At 38.5% G+C, this 17,240-nt stretch overlaps 1 protein-coding gene across 2 annotated transcripts in view; it reads left to right on the top strand.

Annotated features, from left to right (window-relative positions):
* Positions 1–17,240, top strand: part of COPG2 (COPI coat complex subunit gamma 2) — a 36,442-nt gene that overhangs the window by 14,601 nt on the left and 4,601 nt on the right. For both annotated transcript variants that reach the window (XM_074193684.1, XM_074193683.1), the window contains exons 9-20: positions 1,205–1,362; positions 2,936–3,069; positions 3,581–3,648; positions 5,266–5,454; positions 6,346–6,441; positions 6,770–7,013; positions 8,072–8,147; positions 12,701–12,804; positions 13,394–13,519; positions 14,908–14,970; positions 15,878–16,017; positions 16,678–16,849. In XM_074193684.1, the coding sequence (XP_074049785.1) occupies positions 1,205–1,362; positions 2,936–3,069; positions 3,581–3,648; positions 5,266–5,454; positions 6,346–6,441; positions 6,770–7,013; positions 8,072–8,147; positions 12,701–12,804; positions 13,394–13,519; positions 14,908–14,970; positions 15,878–16,017; positions 16,678–16,849 (1,570 nt within the window). The remainder of the gene's footprint in view (positions 1–1,204; positions 1,363–2,935; positions 3,070–3,580; positions 3,649–5,265; positions 5,455–6,345; positions 6,442–6,769; positions 7,014–8,071; positions 8,148–12,700; positions 12,805–13,393; positions 13,520–14,907; positions 14,971–15,877; positions 16,018–16,677; positions 16,850–17,240) is intronic.

Genomic DNA, 17,240 nt, shown 5'->3' on the forward strand with positions numbered 1-17,240 from the left:
AATGAGCCATGGAGATGAAGTCAAAGTGTATAACTGATCTCACAGCAGGAGATAGGGTGAGGCCAGGAGGCAGATGCTTTGGCCAGTGCCCAGGTGATACAGCACATCTGAGAGTCGCAAGGCCCAGTGTTCTTACAGGAAGCCTGCTTATAGCACAACTAATAACATTGTGTTGGACACAGAAAGGATAGAATCAACTCTGAATCCAGATTTATGCAAGTGCAAAGAGCCAAGGTGGAAGCCAAAGGCAAAACCTATGTTCAACCTCAGAGACAGAACCAAAATCCAGAAGCTCGTCTTAGCCAGTTTCTCCTGGTCAAGCAGATCCTGCCTGCTCCATCAAAAAAGTACAGGAGGGACTAGAATCTTGACAAAAGATCCCAAACAGAAACTTAAGACTTCAGAGAAATGAGCGAACAGAAAAAAATGCCAAAAACATTGCAAATGACTGTGAAGTGAGAGAAAAGCATTGGGTAAACCCAGAAGAAAAAAGTAACTCATGATGAGCCCAGTAGAGCTTCAGAGAAAAAGGAGTATAAAAGTACTTAGAAGAAATGAAGCAAGAGAGATATAAGACATGTTAAATATTTAGAGGGTTTTTTTGTATTTTTTTAAGAAAGCTGTTTGAGAAGGAAATTGGCTAGTGATACATATCTTTGAGAAAAAAATTTTCTTTTCTCACCATAGCCCTAAATGAAGTAGAATGTAGCCAAACAAGCAGTTCTTCCCACAATTCAGAAAATCCAAATTTGCAAGCCTTTTTTAAGAAATGTATGATCCAAGTGAAGCAGAATTCTTGAACTTGTCCTAGAAAGGACCTTTTCCTACTGATTTAGCCTTAAAAATTCCAATGAAAGGTCTGAAGACCTTCCCGTTAAAACTTTCTCAGTGCAGACTTGCAGGCTAAGATTGAACAGGGAGGATAGGACAAGGGAAGTTATTTTTCCCATTTCATTCTTTCTTATGTTCTTCCTTGTTAGCCATATTTCCATACTTCCGTCTTGATTGGATTTGAGTTTTATTTTTAAAAAAAAGGAAGTCTTTAAAGTAAATTTATGTCACTTCTTTTTTGTCAGGGAATCATTAATCTAGATCCATATGACCACATAAATAAGCATTTTTTTGATATGATTTTGGCAGTGTTTTGACCTGCTTCTGGCTGACCACCTACAGGTTATATTTTCTTTCTGGTTACTCTTCCTAGTATCATGCCTTGGGAGTCCTGTACCATCTTAGGAAGAATGATCGTCTTGCCGTTTCCAAGATGTTGAATAAATTCACGAAATCTGGATTGAAGTCCCAATTTGCTTACTGTATGCTGATACGAATTGCCAGTCGCCTGTTGAAAGAAACTGAAGAAAGGTAAATTGTTGCCTTCTACCCAGACCAGAGCTGATTTCAACTTTTGAGTGCAATACAGATTGAAGTTTTAGTTTTCAAGTTGCTTTAATAAGTCCATGTAACTAGGGGCAGCTAGGTGGCGCAGTGTATAGAGCAGCAGCTCTGGAGTCAGGAGTACCTGAGTTCAAGTCCGGCCTCAGACACTTAATAATTACTTAGCTGTGTGGCCTTGGGCAAGCCACTTAACCCCATTTTCCTTGCAAAAACCTAAAAAACAAAAACAAAAAAAAAAGTTATGTCATTGGAGTTGCACTGCTAATAGCTCCTGCCTCACTGAAATAGCTGTATAAATCTGTTCTCTGAAGACACCTAGCTAAGGCCAGAGAGGTTCAACAACAGAGATCTGGCTCTTGGACAATAAAGTTTGATGAGGCAACCCATGAACACGCCACCTGTGGAGGGAGCTTCTGTCTATGTCAGTAGAATCACTTGGAGTGTTAAAGCAAACCTGTTATCAATAATGATGTTTAAAGATCGCCAACAAAACAAACTAGAATTTGAAAGCTTTAAGAGAACTTAGATAAGATTTACCCCGATTGCCTGATCTAGACAAGAGAACTACAAAAAGTTGAAGTGAGAAACCTAGAGTCACATTGCCACCTACTGGGAGAGGACTAGAAGACCCCAAACTTCCTGATTTACCAATCATCATTCTTTAAGAAAGTTAGGATTTTATTTTTTTCAGGTCCTATCTGAGGTACAAAACTGAAGTTTTCATTGTTTTCTATTCTTTTTCCTTATTAAAAAAATAAAAAAACTACATTTATAGCAACAATTTCCATTTGGATTTTAGAAAGTATTGTAAAAGCTAGCTGAAGTTGGAATGTTTTTATTTTCCTTTAAGGGTACTATTCCTTTCTGATTTATAGAACTCACAACGATATTGTTAGTGATGAATTATAAACCATAACTCAAGAATGCAGAAATGTTTTAGTAAAACTGTGATAGAAAGGGCAGCTAAGTGGTACATTAGATAGAGCAATGACCCTGGAGTCAGGAGGATCTGAGTTCAAATCTGAACTCAGACACTTTAATAATCACCTAGCTGTGTGATCTCTGGCAAGTCACTTAACCCCGTTGCCTTGCCTTCCCCCCCAAAAAAAATCCAAACTGAAGAAATTAGCAGATTAGATTAGTGAGTAGCAAATTTTAATGATAAGAATGTTGGAGGAAGGTGTAGAAGGCAAATATTTTCTGATTTTGTTGTTTGTATCCCATTTATACATAACTCCAAGGAGAATGGGAGTGTGTGTGTGTGTGTGTGTGTGTGTGTGAGTGAGAGAGAGAGAGAGAGAGAGAGAGAGAGAGAGAGAGAGAGAGATGGATGATGATGATGAAATCATGCCTGCAAAGCAAATAACCCTCTGCAGTAGATAGGATAAGAATTTTTTTAAAATAGTTGAGTTGTTAATTTTAGTTGCTAACTTCTTAGTAAATTAAAAAACATTCCTCGATTGAGGGCTGCCTGTTATTTCAGGGTGTAGATTTTGTTGTTAAATCCAGCTGTTTAATTATGGACCTATTTTCCTTCTAGCCATGAAAGTCCACTGTTTGACTTCATTGAGAGCTGCTTGCGAAACAAACATGAAATGGTTATCTATGAAGCTGCTTCAGCTATTATCCATCTCCCCAATTGTACTGCGAGGGAGCTAGCACCTGCTGTCTCAGGTTGGTTGAATATTTGGACAGCAATATATCATATAAGCTGCTGGATTTTTATGTCCTTGTCCTTATGTTCATAGTATCATGTGCAACCTGAAAGTTGGAAGTTTACACTCTAAAGGGAACCTCAGTTGCATTTTATTCAAAACAATTCTTGCTCTATTTAACATTTCTCCCACATGCAAACTTTTAAAAGGTTTAGTTAGCAACTAAGTGACTTCACTGTCATACTTTTGTATGCCTGTTCAGTTCAAAAGCATATTTTCACATTTCAGATTTTTTTTAAAAGCCAGACAAATAAAATTGTTAAAATAAATTTAATCACCTGTTATTTTGAAGTCTTCTCAACTTAACAAAATACCATCTTATCATTTTGCATCTATACTAAGATATAGTTTGAAATTGTTGAATTCAGGTTTTCCCCCTAGATATGATCTGGATAAAATTGTTTTTATATTCATTTTGAGTTGTCACTATTAAGGCAAACAACCTCATATTTGCAATTCTTTGTTTTTAGTTCTTCAGCTCTTTTGCAGTTCTCCTAAACCAGCCTTGAGATATGCAGCTGTGAGGACCTTGAACAAGGTAGCTTTCCTTTATATTTATCCAGTGATCCATTCCAGGATTTAATTTTAGAAGTAAAGGATATGGAGAATTTGATATTCAAGTTATGTTATCTTTGGCTAGAAGAGTCTGGTGAGTAGGACTTTTAGACTCAGGTTTCATGACAGCTTGTAGTTTATCCTGTGAATTTTTATGAATCTTTTGGTCTCCAGTTTACTATCTGTTAAACGGGGAAAATGATATTTGTCTCAGACTTATCTAAGATAGGACTTCTATTGGAGGTTATCCTTGTATTGAGGTTCTTGGATATGCTTGCATAACAGATATTATTCTTCCAATAGACACAAAGCAGGAAGCAGCAAGGGTGTTGGGGAGAGAGAGAGAGAGAAGAAAAACTCACTTTAAGAAGCCATAATGTGGTTGAAAAGACTTAGTAGTTTATCTGTCTCAAATTCAGTAATTCAATTCAATAAACATTAAGTATCTTCTATATGTCAGGCACTGTATCAAGTGCTGGAGATACAAATAAGGGAAAAAACTGTCTCTGCCCTCAAGGAGCTTCCTATCTAAAGGGGAAAGACAGCACACAAGAGGAAGCTGGAAAGGTGAAGTGGGGTGGTGTTGATTCTTCCCTTTCCCCTCCTTTTGTCCTGGGGACTTGAGATCAGAGCTACTGAAGTAAATGGAGTGAGGAGTAAAGCCCAGTGGAAGGGGGGGGCGGGGTATGGCAAGGCACTGCATGACTCGATGAGGATATATTAAAGAGAGGCACCTGAGAGCAAATAGACCTCTAGATGAAGCACTCTCAGATACTTATAAGCTCTTCTCTCTGGAGTAGGCTGAGCCTGATCCAGCTAATCTGGTGCCTCTGACAGGAATGGAATGAAGCCCCGTTTAGGAATAAATGCAAGTCAATCAGGCAACAAGTGCTCATTGAGCATTTACTGTGTTCAGGCCCTGGCTTAGAGCTAGCAAGCCAAAGAAAAGCAAAAATCTTGTCACCAAGGAGTTCACATTCTAATTAGGAAGACAGTAGGAAAAGAGCTACATATGAGATATAAGTATATATGCAGTGTGGAGGAGAGGTGAGCTCAGAGAGGAAGATTCAAGCTTCTAGGCAACCAGGAAATTCTTCCTTCAAAAGGCCAGGTCAGTGACCATTCATGAAGTGCCTGCTGTGTGCGCCAGGATTGTTGCTGAATTTAGTACAAAGCCAGAGGAACAAAGAGATAAAGATGAGGAGAGTGTTCCAAGCCTGGGGGGAGAGAAGCTAGATTCCTTCTACCACAATTAATATATTCTAGTATTTATATTAGATACAGAGAAAGTAGCAACCTTCATCCATAAAAAGATAGTAATCTAATTGACAACATGTAAAAAGTTAAATATTGATAAAAGACTTGAATAATTCAGGATCTTTGTTAAAAAAAAAAGATTTGTATCATAACCAAATATAATGTTGCCCAAACTGTGGCTTTCACTAAAGTGAATACTTTATAACAAATCCTTATCTTGCTTAAGTAGGGTTTTCCCCCGTAATTCATTCAGGATAGCAGAAGGGGCTGAGGCCAGTAAATGTGTGGATCTAAGCTAGATTGTGACCTGTTAATTTTTTTTCCTTTTTTACCCATTTTCCAGGTGGCCATGAAGCACCCTTCTGCAGTGACAGCCTGCAACCTGGACCTAGAAAATTTGATCACAGATTCAAACCGCAGCATTGCCACCCTGGCTATTACCACACTTCTGAAAACAGGAAGTGAGAGCAGTGTGGACAGACTCATGAAGCAGATTTCATCTTTTGTGTCTGAGATCTCTGATGAATTCAAGGTAATATTTGTCCTGTTGGCTTAGGTTTTCCAGTGCAACTACTATGTTATCATTAGGCTTATCAGTTTATTATGATGGCACTGATCTTTGTTTAGTGCTGTTTTTAAAACTATGTTCACACAAAAATGATTCTTGTGTCTTCAGAGACTTTGTGTTAGTTGGAACCAATGAAATTTTTAGGGGAAGTAAGCTATTGAAAACATCATTCTTGCTTATTGAATCTTCTTTTTTCCCCACATAAGATACATTGGGTTAAATTTAATTAAGATGAAGCTAGATTTCAGTATTTAGAGCTAGGAGAGACGCTTAGGGAATTCTTTTTGGTTTTGAAACCAGAATTTTCCCTCAGCTATATCAAAAAGTGTTTTGTTAAACCTTTTATAACTTAAGATTCAGATACAACTCAAAATTAAGATAGGGAGTTTATGCTTCTGATTTCTTTTGGAATTCATTAAATCCAAATATGTTATAGACTTGCTTTTTTTTCTTTACTAGAGTTGATATTTACATTAAAATTTTAGGAAAAATTTTTTTATTCCTCAGCATAATTTCTTTAAAAATTTATTTTTAAGGTATTTTCTCATTTTGAATAAACTTGGTTTTACAGTCAGGAAAGGATAGTTTTTTTACCCATTCTTATTTAAAAGTTAGTTTTGTGGCCATTAATTGATAACTTAAATAATCAACCTTGTAAACTCCAAGATTTGCATATATTTGCATATTTTTATTAAAGGCTAAGTTAATATAACTAACATAGCAAAACTTAGCAGTTCCAAAGCTCTCTTAGTTTAGGAAACTATAGCTCCATACCAGCTTTCAGAAAAAAGAAAAGTATGCAGTGGCTCAAGCTATGAAATGTCTTTTTATTCCTGTATTCTTTGCTTTTTGCAGGTGGTAGTAGTCCAAGCTATCAGTGCTCTATGTCAGAAGTACCCTCGGAAGCACAGCGTCATGATGACTTTTCTCTCCAATATGCTACGAGACGATGTAGGTGAATTACTTCTTTGTTAAGAAGTTAAAAATAACTGATTACTCTTCATTCCCTTTGCATACTGATATTTGAGGTAGAGAGAGGATTCTCCTACCTCTAGACCATTTGCCAAATTATTCTGACAACTTTTTACAGTAATAAAACTTGCTATTAAAAGTGAAACTTAAATAAAAAAATAAAATAAAATAAAAAGAAGTGATACTTATTTAGACCCTTTCTAAAAGGAAGAGAAAATGAGAATTGTATATTGCAAGCATGAACTTTAGGTAATTTCTCAGGGACTAACTTTTGCATGACAGACTGTTTTCCTTTCTTATTTGTCAGGGAGGCTTTACATATAAGCGAGCCATTGTAGACTGCATAATCAGCATTGTGGAAGAGAATCCTGAGAGTAAAGAGTCAGGTCTGGCTCATCTCTGTGAATTCATCGAAGACTGTGAACACACTGTGCTGGCCACCAAGATCCTCCACTTGTTGGGGAAAGAGGGTCCCCGAACACCTGTTCCGTCCAAGTATATTCGCTTCATTTTCAATAGGGTAGTCCTAGAGAATGAGGCTGTCAGGGCTGGTGAGTCACATGAAAACTGACCTCAGTTTGTTGCTACTTTCCTTCTTTTGATATGTTGCTTGATCCTTCCCTCAAAAAGGGTGGGTGAAGGAGGGCCAGCATGTCCATATATGATGATAGAAAACAAGCTTAAATTGTGGGTGTGCAGATCTTTACTTCTGCAGTTTCCATTCTGGTTTTTACCCAATTTTCACTAACAGAGGCTAGGGTCAGAAGGAATTATCTGATGAAATACTTTTTTTCAGAATCATAAGACTTTGCCTCTAAATGGATTTCTTAAGGTTGTGTTTGGTAACGTTTTACCTAGAAGCATTAGTTCAAGTCACTAGTATCACCAAAAATTTGTTTAGGACTATACGTGTGTGTGTGTGTGTGTGTGTGTGTACACATATATAATCATTATTATTCCCTATTGTATATATATGTATGTGTTCTACCTATTATGTATCCTGTAGTCTACATATTCCATATATATATATAGATATATAGATATATATACAAATATTGAAAAATTTAACTTAGATTTTCTTGTAAAGAATTAACCACCTAAAGTAACCAAATGAACAGCATATAAGCCTTTCTCACTTAAGTGACAAATAAGAGGATTTTTCATTCTTTTGAAGAAATACGCAGTTTGTTACTGATTTTTATCCTTTCCCCAGAATTGTTTTAGAATAGGGTTTGCAAGAAGAGAGGAAGGGAAAGCAACCAAAAAAAATGTTTGTAATATCTGTGCTTCCTATACGTACAGAAGATTTGCTTCATAGGATCATTGGGGGGAAATGGTTTGCAAATCTTAAAGTATTGTATAAATAGGATTTTTTTCTTTATATATTATCTGAGCTCATTCTACTCTCATCCTGAGAGCAGAGGCAGGTCTAGCTCACCTCTTTGATTTCATTGGCCCTACTAAATTCCCTTAATGCTTTGTGGTGTAGCAAAGAAATAAGATGAAAGAATCCCTTAGCAAAGCAAACAAGTCTGTCTATTGGATGAATCAAGAATTTAGCACTGTTTTAATTCTAGGAACTAATGGCTATTTTTTTGTTTTGCTTCAGCTGCTGTTAGTGCTTTGGCCAAATTTGGAGCTCAGAACGAAAACCTTCTCCCAAGCATCCTTGTACTCCTACAGAGGTAAGAAGGTAAATTGTGGCCCTCCTTTAGAAGGAATCTCTTTTGCTGAAAGGACAAGGTTATGACATATGGAGCCTAAGTAGGACTGGTGAGTTGTCAGCAGCAGGGATATTCCTTTTTCTTATATATAGCCTATATGTGTTCAAACAATAGATAGTTCAGGAACGAATGAATGTGTAATTTTATCAGGATCTGTCTCTTCCCTGGATGATATAGAGAATCCATCACTGGGTCCATTCCTGAAGTCATTTCAACTTGGTGTAGGACCTATCAGAACTTATGCTTTCTTGACATAGCCTTTAGAAACCAAGTTTCACACTACATGAGCATGACTTGAATTCTGCTCACACTATCTACAAATAGTAACTGTAGGGAGAGTTAAATGCATATGGTATTTGAACTAAACATATAGCTACCATGTTGCTTCTCTTATGTGATTCTCTCATGACTTAAACTTACATAAACTTAGGCATACTGTTTGAAGAGAAGGCCTGAGACAACCTGGCTACCTCAGTAGAATGAGACATGCTCACACCTCCTTGGGAGGGCTGTCTAGGGAAGTAGTAGTACAGTGGATAAAACACTAGGCCTAGAGTTAGGAAAATCTGAGTTCAGATCCATTCTTGGACACTTACTGGCTGTGTGATACTGGGCAAGTAACTTAACCCTGTTTGCCTCCATTTCCTTATTGTAAAATGAGCTGGAAAGGGAACTGGTGAACCATTCCGGTATCTCTGCCAGCAAAACTCCAAATGGGGACATGAAGACTTGAACACAACTGAAATTGCATAACAAGGCCTGGGACAATTCACTCATCAAAGTAGAATTTTGAAAACATAATTCTAGATAGCATTAATTCACTGGAGCCATAGATGATAAAGAATGGAACTGCTAGGGAATGAAGCCAAGATGGCAGAGTAAAGGCAGGGACTCAATAAAGCTCTCGCCCAAACTACTACAAATACCATTAAATAATGACTAAGCAAATTCTAGAGTGGCAGAACCCACAGAAAGACTGAGTTAAAATAATTTTCCAGCCCAAGACAACTTGGAATATTCATAGGAAGTGTCTGTTGCACTGGGGTTAAAGGCCTATAACACAGCCTGGTCCATGCCAGAGCAAACCAGCTTCAGTGATCCAGGAACAGACCTTGGAATGCCTTGCCCCGTGGCAGTGGTGGCAGTTTCCAGACCTCTCAACTCAGAGATTGCCAAGGACAACTTGGAAGGTCAGCTGGTAAACTCTGCCGTACCAGAGTGAGAGGGGACCCAGTCCAGCAGCTTGTGCTCCCGGGGACTAGAAGCAGGCCTGGGGAGCCACCCAGCAGCTGCTTTCAAAGTGCACAGTCCATGGATGGGAAAGAGTTGGGGAAGATTGTAGATGCCTCTTTGCTATCTCTGAGGCAGAGCTCTGTTGCTTTACCCATACTCAGATCCAGGTCACAGTCTGGGGTCTACAATCCCAGGAAGAGGAGCAAAAGCACAATAGAGCTTACTGCCTGCAGCTAAACAGGGACCTTCCTTACAGTTCCAGGGCAGAAAGGAGTGCTTGTGGTCATCTAGGAGAACAATCAGAGTCTCTCATAAGGCCTTGGAGGAACTGAAAAATTGCAGATCCTTGTGGGGGTTATTCCTGAAATTCCTGAAACCCACAAAAGTTTGGGATAGTGCATCTTCCAACCTGGAAGTATTACCCCACCTTAACAGAAAATTAAAATTAAGTCATAGGCTGAGGAAATAAGCAAACAACAGAAGAAGAAAATCCAACCATAGACAATTACTTTGGTTCTATAGAGGATCAAAATGCACCATTCAGATCATGATGAAGTCAAAGCTTTTAAATCCAAAGTCTCCAAGAAAAATATGAATTGGTCTCTAGCTATGGAAGAGCTCAAAAAAAGATTTTGAAAATCAAGTAAGGAAGGTAGAGGAAGGGGCAGCTAGGTGGTGTAGTGGATAAAACACCAGCCCTGGAGTCAGGAGTTACCTGGGTTCAAATCCGTTTTCAGACACTTAATAATTACCTAGCTGTGTGGCCTTGGGCAAGTCACTGAACCCTGTTTACCTTACAAAAACCTAAAAAAAAAATACAAGGAAGGTAGAGGAAAAACTGGGAAGAGAAATAAGAACGATGCAGGAAAATCATGAAAACCAAGTTGGCAACTTGGTGAAAGAATTAAAAAGAAAATACTGAAGAAAATAACATCTTGAAACCAGTTTGGTTCAAATGGGAAAAGCATTCCAAAAGGCCAGTGATAGCAGAATTGACCAGATAGAAAAGGAGAGTAAAAAAACTCTCTGAAGAAAGTAATTCCTTTAGATGTGGAATGGAGCTAAGGGAAGGTGATGACTTTATGAGAAATCAAGAAAATTTAAAAAAAAGCCAAAAGAATGAAAAACTAGTAGAAAATGTGAACTATCTCATTGGAAAGCTACTGACCTGGAAAATAGAAACTGGAGAGATAATTTTAAAATTATTGGACTACCTGAAAGTCAAGACAAAAGAAAAGCCTAGACATCGTTTTTTCAAGAAATTCTCCAGGAAGATTGCCTTGATATCCTAGAAGCAGCAAGTAAAATAGAAGTTGAAAGATTCTACCTCCTAAAAGAGATCCCAAAGTGAAAACAGGAATGTTATAGTCAAATTTCAGAACTCCCAAGTTAAGGAGAAAATATTACAGGCAGCCAGAAAGAAACAATTCATATATCATGGAGCTACAGTCAGGATAACACAGGATTTAGCAGCATCTATATAAGAGCTTGTAGGGGAGTGGCTAGGTGGCGCAGTGGATAGAGCACCGGCCCTGGAATCAGGAGTACCTGAGTTCAAATCCGGTCTCAGACACTTAATAATTACCTAGCTGTGTAGCCTTGGGCAAGCCACTTAATCCCATTGCCTTGCAAAAAAAAAAAGCTTGTAGGTCTTAGAATATGATATTCAGGAAGGCAGAAGAGCTTGGATTACAACCAAGAATAACTACTCAAAAAAACTGACCATATACTTTTGGGGAAAAGATTCAATTTAATAGAGTACTTTCAAACTTTCCTGATGAAAAGACCAGAACTGAACAGAAAGTTTGATCTTCAAGTACAGGACTTAGGTGAAGCATAGAGAGGGTAGATGAGAAGGGTAAATTATGAGAGATTTAATGATGTTGAACTGCTTGTATTCCTGCATGGAAGATGACACTGATAACTCATATGAAACTTCTCATTCATTAGGGCAGTTAGAAGGAGCATATATGGGCAAGGCACAGGAGGCATTTGAATTTGAATGTGTAAGATATTAAAAAGATGGAGTTAATGTGGTAGAAAGGATTGTATTGGAAGAAAGGGAAAGGAGAGATGGAATGGGGTAAGTTATTTCACATAAAAGAGGGAAGAAAAATCTTTTGCATTGGAATGTAAGAGGGGGAAGTTGAGGGGGAATGAGGGAGCCTTACTCTCATCGGAAATGACTCAGAAAAGGACCAAAATATACACTCAATTGGGTATAGAAATCTATCTTACCTAGAGGAAAATAGGAGAAATGGGACAAGGAGAGGGGTGGGAATGTAGGTAATAGAAGATAGGGAAGATTGTGCAAGAGGTGGGTCAAGGTGAAAGAGAGAATAGAATAAAGGGGAGAGAATGGAATTGAGGGAAATACAGCTAGCAATTGTATCTGTGGTGGGGGGGAATATTGAAGCAATTTATAATGGACTTATGATAAAGAATTCTATCCATCAAATGGTGTCTGAATAGAGACTGAAGCATACTTTTTTCTCAATTTATTTTTTTCTTGAGGTTTCTGTGTGTGTGTGTGGAGGGGTGCATTTACTTTTACAATATGACTTTTGTAGTAATGTTTTTCATGACTACACATTTTTAACCTACACCAAGTAATTTAACTCTCTCAATGGGGAGTAGGGTGGGAGAAAGGGAAAAAATTTTGAACTCAAGGTTTTGGAAATAAATGTTGAAACTTGCTTTTCATTTACCTGGGGGACCATTTTTTAAAATTAATTAATTAAAAAAAGAATGGAACTGCCGCAGCATAACTTTCTGAGCCTTGTATTTACCATACTACTTTCATTTGAAGCAAGCAAGTTTATTGGGTTTAATTTAGTTATGAAGGCTGGTCTGAAACAAATTTTAAAATCAAATTAATAACACCTTGCAGGTAACATTTCTTCAAGGATTCCTTTTTTTCTACATTCATTCTCAAAGAGCACTATAAGCTACTATTGTGGGAAACATCCATGACTTTAACTGCAGAATATGTGATCACATTAGTGGTTCAGCAGCAGAGTCAGGACATCCTCTACGGAGTGTTCTTGGCTCTTTCCATTCCTCCTTGTGTCTGATGTAGAGGGGCAGCTGTGGATGATCTCCTACTTTATAGCAAAGCTACCCTGTCATTCAGAGTAGTCTATGGGTACTGCAGTGGCTCTGAGATTTTACTCATTGCAACTGTTGAGCCTTTTATACAGAAAAAAACAAATAGTGATGTGAGAATGTGTTTGGAAGTACTTGAGGCTCTGTGACTCAGCTGCTCTGATTCCCCTGGGCAGGTGCATGATGGACACTGATGACGAGGTGCGGGATCGAGCCACCTTCTACCTGAATGTGCTGCAGCAGAAGCAGATGGCACTGAATGCTGCCTACATCTTCAACGGTCAGTGGGGGCCCAGAATACTGTCTCTGGCAGCTGTCTGGAGGCACAAGGTCTCTTGTCAGAGTCTGAATGAAATCTCAGAGCTCCAGAAAGCTGAATTCCTTAGGAGAGAAACACTTCATGTGTTTATTTTAGTATGTGGGTTTCTAAAGTTCATTATTTTATTAACTATATTTCATAATATGGAGTCTGATAGCCCATGTATGTCTACTTAGCTCTCCTTCCTGGGAATGAAGCAGACCAAGAATCTCTCCTCACCCTCTCACTGTTTTCCTTGAACACTGTTCTCCTTCTTGCTCTCCCCAGGTTAAAATTCTTATATCTGATCTTTTCCTTGCTCATGTATGTCATGTTAAATGGGCTTCCTTACCCTAGAAAGATTACCTCTTTGTAAAAACTCTGCATATTCTTCTCATGTATTTGAGGCTGCTGGAGTGTTCTGTAGAACTGTTTTTATTTTTCTCATTAACTGTGCTACCAAGTCTTTGATAACAGACAGGCCTGACCCTGAAGGCCACTCCAGGTGACAAGGGCTCAGTGGTCAACCCAGATTCCAAGGCCTCCTGTGCTGAGCTGCTCTCTTTCACAGGTCTGACGGTCTCAATACCAGGGATGGAAAAAGCTTTGCACCAGTACACATTGGCACCCTCAGAGAAGCCCTTTGATCTGAAGTCTGTCCCTCTTGCTACTGCCCCTATCTTTGAACAGAAAGCAGGTAATGTGGCAACTACCTCACTGCTCATTTGCTGGGCAGGACAGCATCAGCCCTGTGGCAGTTCTGTAAATAGAACATTGTTCCAAACACCAAAGGTACTTGTTTCTTCCCATCACTCCACATTCCTCATTCTTTAAGATCTAGGTTGGTAGATATGATTTTTTTTTGTCTTGGTTTGGTTACATCTCCTAGTCTCTGCCATATAAGGCAAGAATGTGAAACATAACCCAGAGATAGTGACCAACAGGAGGGTTGACTTTAAAGCCAAGTGATACAGCATCTGAAATAGGCTTGCATTATCTTCCATAGCAGGAAGAAATAGAGCTAAAGGCTGCTGTTTTGTCATCTGTGGTTTTCTGGTTTTAAGTTTTGCTACAGTTCATTGCAGGGAAAAGTGTGAGTATCAGAAAATAAACCTAGTGAGTATCCAACTTGAAAATTCAAATAAAGAAAGGAAAAATATTTGAGCAGAGAGCCAATCAGGGAACCATTAGTCTTAGATTCAGTTCCTACCTCTACCACAGTTTACCTGGTGATGGATACACTATTTCCCCCTCTATTCCCACTGCTAGGCCCTTGTTACTAGTTCTCTACCTAGGGCAAGCACTCCCTACCAGGATCTCCCAAATCTACCCTTTTCCCTCTCTAGTTCAGCTTTCTTGTTCCTGTGGAACTAACTTTTTTTATGTATCAGTATGACTGTCATACATCTGCTCAATTCTTCAGGCCTTCCCTTTTGCATTAACTCCATTGCCTATCATTTAAGACCTTCTACAATCTGATACTATTTTTGCAATTTTCTTTAGGTTTTTTTTTTTTTTTTTTTTTTTGCAAGGCAAATGGGGTTAAGTGGCTTGCCTAAGGCCGGATTTGAACTCAGGTACTCCTGACTCTAGGACCAGTGCTCTATCCACTAGCCACCTAGCCACCTCCTATTTTTGCAATTTTAAATGTTACTGTTACATATCTTGTACTCTATACTCTAGACAAGCCAGGTTACTCTGTGCCCCCTGCAGTTTGCTACCTTGGCACCTTTTGCCTTAGTCTTTTCTAACTTGAAATTGCTTATTAAATTCAGATCTAGACTTTAAAATACCATTTCAAATACCACCTTTCCCATAAAACTGTCCTTGATTTTTTTCTCCATCTGTTATCCTTGTGTCAGTTCTACCTTTTTCCCTGTAGCCCTCATATAGTACTTTGTTTTGGTACCTCTCTAAAAGTATTATTTTGTTATTTTTATAGAACTGATCTGTTATGTGATTTTTTTTTTACCTAAGTAACAGAATCATATCCAAATTTTGTATTCCTCTATTGCCTAACACAATATACTTTACACAGTAGGTGCTCAGTAGATTAGGTGCTGATAGGATTTCTTATCTTTGTAGAAATCACACTTGTGGCCAATAAGCCAGAGAAGTTGGCCCCTTCCAGACAAGACATATTTCAAGGTAAGAGGCAAAGAGTCTGACATATAGAAGTGATGGAAAGAATGGATTTTGGATCCTAGTCATATACAGAGTACCCTTACTTTCTGTATCATAAATTGTACAACCTCCTGAAGGAAATCTATATTTGATGGAATTGGGGATACAAGTTCCTGCTGTGGTCTACTATAAGTTCAGTCAGTCAGTAAACTTTGATTAAGCACTTCCTAGGTTCTGGGCTAAAATGAAAGTTTTGGTTTTCCAGAGAAAGAGTTATTCTGTGACTTGGTGAGTTTTCTCAAGGATGTCACCAAGCTTGACTAGAAAGTTCTACTTTGACACTTGAATTTGCTTGCTGAGAGAATTAAATTGTTGCATTTGATTTCTGGATTCAAGGGAATAATACTGAAGCTTCTAATGAGGGTATTTATATAATAATAATTTATTGTTGTCAAAACATAGGATAAGAAGAGTTAAAAATCACCTTTCTGTAAGGAGGGCAGATTGTGCCTAAGTGGACAGCTCACCATCTCTCCCTGGGATTATATTTCTTTGAATACAAGATTAAACAAACTATTTAAGCCAGTCTACTTAAGAGAAGCCCTGAAGATGCCTATCAGAAGGAAGCCTGAAAAGCAGGCATGTCTGGACTGGACAATTTGGTACATAGTGATTAAGACTATGGCAATTCACTAGTTGTACATACATCTCCCCTGTCTTGGGAGAAGGGTTGGGAACCCCCTCAAAACCGATACACCTGGCCACTTCTCTGATGGCACAAAGTAGAGAGACTGGGCTCCCTAAAATAGGATTTGGGAAGTATAGAACCCAGTATGGCTCTGTTACCTGGGTAGAGTTGTTCAGATATTGAGATGCTCTCTTCCTATATCTCACTTTCTTACCCTATTTTTTTTTCCTTATTCCTGGACAGAACAATTGGCTGCCATTCCTGAGTTTAAGAACATAGGGCCTTTATTCAAGTCATCTGAGCCTGTGCAGCTCACAGAAGCAGAGACAGAATATTTTGTCCGCTGTGTCAAGCACATGTTCAACAATCACATTGTATTCCAGGTGAGAAAGGTGCCATCCCAGACTGTTAAACAATTAGCCCTAAATAGACAAACCTAGAAGCAGATGACTGTTCCTTGTTACTATAGGCCCCTGTATGCTAGTCCCAGCTTCACAATTGGCCAAAGAAGAGTCACTTCTATTCTTTTAAGCCTTCTTCGATGCAGTGATATTTACTGATTATATCAGAGTGGAATGTCCAAAAAGTGGTACAAAATGGCCCAGTTGAGAACAGACTTGACTTAAAATTATTGTTGTATTCAATGAACACTTCCTGGAATGTGCTTGTCAAGATGACTCTACCTCCTAAAGAGAAAGGTCCTTAAGAGAAGTAAAATAGGATTATAATTGTGGTTTCCTACATAATGTTAATCCTTGGGCAAGCATTATCCTTATTTTACTTGTCTTTGAGAGAGAACTACCTTAAGTAAAAATATGCTATAAAATCTTTCCAGAGCAATAACAGCCCTTGATGATCAAGGGCACAGACCTCGAGAAAGCTCCTTAGTAGTTTAAAGGGAAAAGTATTGGTTTCAGGCAGGAAATGGGGAGTAGATTATTTCTGGGCAGCAACAACTTTCCTTAGGGCAGCTCTTGTCATGTTACTTTCTTGTTAAAGAAAACTGACATTCTTACACTTGTTTATTGTTTTTTTTTTTTCAGTTTGACTGTACAAACACCCTTAATGACCAGTTCCTAGAGAAGGTGACAGTGCAGATGGAGCCTTCGGATGCCTATGATGTGCTCTGCTGCATCCCTGCCCCCAGTCTCACCTATAACCAGCCAGGGATCTGTTATACTCTTGTTCGTCTACCTGATGATGATCCGACTGCAGGTATAGCCCCCAGGAGAAGGATCTGCAACAAAGGACTAGAAAATGTTGAGGATGCCCCATTAGACCTCAGTGGACAGGCATAGACATACTTTTTGAGATGATTGAACTTAGTACTGAACTGCTCCTGGTGTGGTATCTTAGAGAAGCAAAATAGGATTTAATCAAGTCACAACTTGTGCAGTCACTGGTTTATTCACATAAGTTTACTTGACATAACCTGCTAAGGAGTATGTCTTTCTATCCCTTTAATTGTTGTCAGAAAGTTCCAATATTACCAACAGTGAATAAAACTTTTAAATGTAGAAGATAATAGGAAGCCATAACTTTGAATTTCATTGTGTGAGGTGAAAGGCAGGTGGAAATAACCATTGTTATTGTCCATATCTTCCTC

The sequence above is a fragment of the Macrotis lagotis genome, chromosome 7, assembly GCF_037893015.1.
Source record: "Macrotis lagotis isolate mMagLag1 chromosome 7, bilby.v1.9.chrom.fasta, whole genome shotgun sequence".
In the NCBI taxonomy this organism is placed as follows: Eukaryota; Metazoa; Chordata; class Mammalia; order Peramelemorphia; family Peramelidae; genus Macrotis; species Macrotis lagotis.